Raw genomic sequence first — 4,388 nt, forward strand, 5'->3', positions numbered from 1 at the left:
ATAAGTAAGTGTCTTTGGTCTCTAAATTTTGCTGACAAATTTGAGCTCTCAGTTCTCCAGGAAGAGACACTGACTTTGACACTGTCAGGAACCACATTCAAATGGAAGAAAATGTGGCAGGGAACAAGACTGCAACCCAGGCACGTCTCTGCTCTCCTCTTCCCAATAACGTCCACCTCAAAACTCACAGGGAGGAGGGAGGGCCCCAACACAGCAGTCCTCAGAGTCTCACTGGGGCACCCTTCCCTTAGGTGCCAAGAGTTGGCACAGCCTAGCAGTGCACATCACGTAGGACCTGAGGTGTCTCTGAAGGTGGGGCTAGATCTGACAGACAGATGGGATGTTTCCGAGGGGCGAATCCTACAACCGTTTGTGTTCATAAATTTCAATTAGATTAGAGAACAAAAACAGCACACGTAACTGCAGCTCAAGATAACATGCTCTGGCCACGCACACCACAGACAAAGCCTTGAGGGCCCCATGGTGCAAGGATTGGTCCTTGGCCAGAACTTTGAAACTCAACAGAGGCAAGGAGTCTCTTCGAGGGACAGAGACGGGACCAAGCATCCCTACCACTCACTGGCAATCTCGGAAGTGCACACGAAATGAAATGTTTTCCCCCCAGTCACTTCTGCAAAGGTTTAAACCTGTCAGATCTGGTGCAGTTAAGGATGGAGATGGCCCCTCCGCACCCTGGCAGGTGTGTGACTCAGAGCAGCCCTCTGGACAGAAGATCAGAACGTTCAACACAGACCCCTCAGACCCAACAATCCCACTGCTAGGAACTGGCTTTCCTAAGAAGCAACCTCACACAAGTGCACAAAGACACATTTAAAAGGATTGAGGCAGCAATGCTTATAACCGCAGAGGATTAGAAACAGAGGGAAGTCAGCTACATGATCAAACATTCATGAAATGCAGCACCACGTGGCTGTGAAAAGGATGAAACAGCTTCCTGTGTGCAGCCTGATACACTGTGAGATTAAAAAGCAAATTGTGCTTATGGCCTGATCCCGTGTTCGTAACACACAAAGTCACATCCACACTAGAGCATGCAGGAAACCTGGAAGGGAGCTCATAAAACTCGCCAGCGTGAGGAGCTGGAGGCTCATTTTCACTTACACTTAAGACCCCATGACTTCTTTACAATGAGAAGGTAATAGGTTAGGACTTAGAAACATAAACCCCTGGAAGAAAAGAGTTGCTGCAGGGGCCAGGCATCCCTCATGTGCTTTGAGAGGTGAGCTCTTAAGGGGCCGAAAGTCATGTGTGATCTGCTCCCCATGAGACCTCAGGCCTTCTGCAGGATATGCATGCAGAACAGGCCAAAGGTTTTTGCCTCTTAGAAGCTGTGGAATGAGTTACAGGGAATAGGGCCCCCAGCTTCAGAACCCAAAACCTGGCCAAGGTATCTGAAGCTGGTCCAGAGGCCAGGGCAACAAGGAGAGCCCCGTCCCTGGCTAGCAGGGGTGCCACCCCCCGCTGCAGGGCCAGCCTGGTGCCCACTCACCTTGGTGAACCGCTGCTCTAACACTTCATGCTCCCACTGCAGGTCTTTCAGCTCTTTCTCCGTGACTTTCAAACGGGCTTTTGTGCACTGGAGGAAAAACACGGAGTAGGGGACAGAAAGTATTCAAGATTCACAGTTATCCAAGTAACGCAGCCTCCTGGGAGATGGCAAGGCCAAAAATAATCGCCAGAAAAACGTGGTTCCAGGACACAAGCAGCTGAGCCCCACCAAGGCAGGTCAGTAGCACACGGTGGAAGATGAGGGCCTTGTCTCCAAAACACCCCCAGACTTTCCTTTCCCCAGGAGAACACAAGGCAGAAGAAGGAGAAATGCAGGCCTCCCCCGTCTCCCTTCTTCCTCCTGTGGCGCTCCTTCCTCCTGAGTATAGGCTAACTGGTGCCAAGGAAGGAGAGGAATCCAGCAGGAAACTCACAAGCAGGATCTGCTTGTCCCTCTGGTAGTTGGCGAGCTGCTTCTGCATCTCGTTCATCTCCTCCCGAGCCTTCTGGAGAGGGTCTGCCAGGCGCTTGTTCTGCACAGACACCTCTGCCATCTCCCTCTCCAGGTGGTCCTCCTTCTTCCGCATGTCCTCCATCTGCTCCTGCAGGCACAAGCACAGGCCCGGCAGGGGCTCAGCAGGCAGAACCAAAGGGGCTGTGGCCTGCAGGGTGAGAGCTGGGTGCTCTCCTGCCCATCACCAGATCCTGCCAGCCTCAGGCATGCTAGCACCTAGACCTGTTCTATGTATAAACAGTATTTCTGCAGCTTCAATTTATTCTGAGTTTTCTGGGAATGCAGCTTCCATGCACACTGAGGGACTACCCTTTGTTCAAGATTCCACCAAGGGCCGTTGTCTACTGTAGAAAATCCTGTCACTGCCAGCATGTAGTGACGATGACACCTATCCACTCCAGCCACATCATGTCACTCACTGCAGTTCCACCCGAGCTTTTACAAATCAGAATACACTTGATTACTTCCCCCTCTGCACAAGGGTGAGGGCAATATCCTGACTGCTTTTAACAATAGGTAGAGATAGGTTACATTATTTAGAAATTTCAATTAAGGATACGAGAGGGGCATTGTCAAATAATCTTATAAAAACTATCGGGGGTGTTGGGGTGGAGAGCTGGCGTCCGGATCCCCAGGACTCTGCAGCCCACATTCTAGGACAGGCAGCGTGTGTCTCCCCAGCCCACCCCAGGCGCAGCACCTTGAGGGAGTTGATGAGGGCCAGGTTGTTGAGGGTGATGTCACTGTAGTATTTCTTAATGTCGGTGAAGGCCTCCTCGTGGCGCTGCATCAGCGTGTTGATCTGGCTGTTCTTCCTCTCCTCCACTTCGTGGAGCTCAGTCTTTCTCCGCAGGTCGAGCTCGTCCCTCAGCATCTTCATCTTCTTATCATACCTGGCCTCAATTTCTGAAAGGCAGCAGCAAACAGCAGCTTGGCAGAGGAAGAAGTGGTGCCCCTATGGCTACAGAACATGGAGCCTGTAAACAGGGGCCCAAAACACCCACTGTGGTCAGAACAGCTTTGCAAGCAAGCTCTGCAAGAGAACAGAGGGGTTTAGACTGAGTGTTTTCTGCTGATGCTCATACTCAGCACACACACCACTGTCGGCCTGCCTTTGCCAGCGACAGGCATTGCTAATCGCTCCCTGCACTGGGGGTGCCAACAGCTGCATGTCAGCTGACCCCAGTGAGCAGTAAGCAAGGCCTGTGTGGCCATCCAGCCACAGACAGCAAGGCCTGTGTGGCCATCCAGCCACAGACTATCAGCCTTTATTAGTAAAACAGACTGCTGAAATTGGAGCCTTCTCAGACCAGGAGCCATGGAGAAGACTATTTTAAAAATGCTGCCCATGGCACTGAATAGCTACCACCTGCTGATAACTACTGATTTTAGCTAGGAGTGGGAAAGTGTGTGGTAATCACAGCCTCCCAAACTCACATGGAAATAGGTTGCTCTGGGATTCTGAGTGGGTCTACTGGTCTTGGAAACTTCCACATTCTTTCTCTTGCATGCCTTGGCTGTTTTAATCTAGTTTTTGTTCCCTGAGTTAACAAGCTCTGGAGGGAAATTCCTTTCGGATGGAGGAGGGGTGGGGAGGGTGTCTCTGGCACCGTCCTACACAACGAGCACATGAGAAACTGACCTCGAACTTGCCTTTCAAAATCATTCCGCATCTTGGTGATCTCCTCGGTGTGTTTCTGCACAGGTGAAAAGAGGCTGTTACTGGACAGCCAGACACAGAGGCAAGCCCACTCCCTTCAGGCTGACCCTGTTCCTTAACTCCATGAAAAACTCAGCCCAACTGGGTTCCCCTCACCTCCAGGTTCATGAAATATGCCCAGAGTAACACGGTTTTGTTCACCTGCACATTTCCTAACTCACCTCCCTCAACTAAAGTCGCCTCTAAGCTTCAGAGAACATGAACAGACGTCATGAGCACTGAACCCAGCTTGGTTCCCTCACCAAACCATCCCACAGCCTGGAGAGCTGCAGCCACATCCACACCGAGCTGTGGGGTCTCTCCAGGTGCCGTGTGTAGTTTCCAACCTGCTGCACTGCTGCCTAAAGCAGCATTTTCAAAGTATTCACGCCTGTCATCCCAGCACTTTGGGAGGCAGAGGCGGGCCGACCACCTGCGGTCGGGAGTTCGAGACCAGCCTGACCGACATGGAGAAACCCCATCTCTACTAAAAATACAAAATTAGCCAGGCGTGGTGGCGCACGCCTGTAATCCCAGCTACTCCGGACGCCAAGTCAGGAGAATTGCTTGAACCCAGGAGGTGGAGGTTGCAGTGAGCCAAGATCACACCATTGTACTCCAGCCTGAGCAACAAGAGCGAAACTCCATCTCAAAAAAAAAAAAAAA

At 51.5% G+C, this 4,388-nt stretch overlaps 1 protein-coding gene across 3 annotated transcripts in view; it reads right to left on the reverse strand.

The window, feature by feature from the left end:
• The window catches only part of GAS8 (growth arrest-specific 8), a 31,309-nt gene that overhangs the window by 9,562 nt on the left and 17,359 nt on the right, over positions 1–4,388 (reverse strand). For 2 of the 3 annotated variants that reach the window (XM_011927954.1, XM_011927955.1), the window contains exons 5-8: positions 3,666–3,720; positions 2,724–2,929; positions 1,944–2,111; positions 1,511–1,597 (exon numbers count right to left, since the gene is read on the reverse strand). In XM_011927954.1, coding sequence (XP_011783344.1) covers positions 1,511–1,597; positions 1,944–2,111; positions 2,724–2,929; positions 3,666–3,720 — 516 coding nt within the window. The remainder of the gene's footprint in view (positions 1–1,510; positions 1,598–1,943; positions 2,112–2,723; positions 2,930–3,665; positions 3,721–4,388) is intronic. The other variant, XM_011927956.1, reaches the window with a different exon arrangement.

The sequence above is a fragment of the Colobus angolensis genome, unplaced genomic scaffold (genome assembly GCF_000951035.1).
Source record: "Colobus angolensis palliatus isolate OR3802 unplaced genomic scaffold, Cang.pa_1.0 Scaffold76, whole genome shotgun sequence".
Classification (NCBI taxonomy): Eukaryota; Metazoa; Chordata; class Mammalia; order Primates; family Cercopithecidae; genus Colobus; species Colobus angolensis.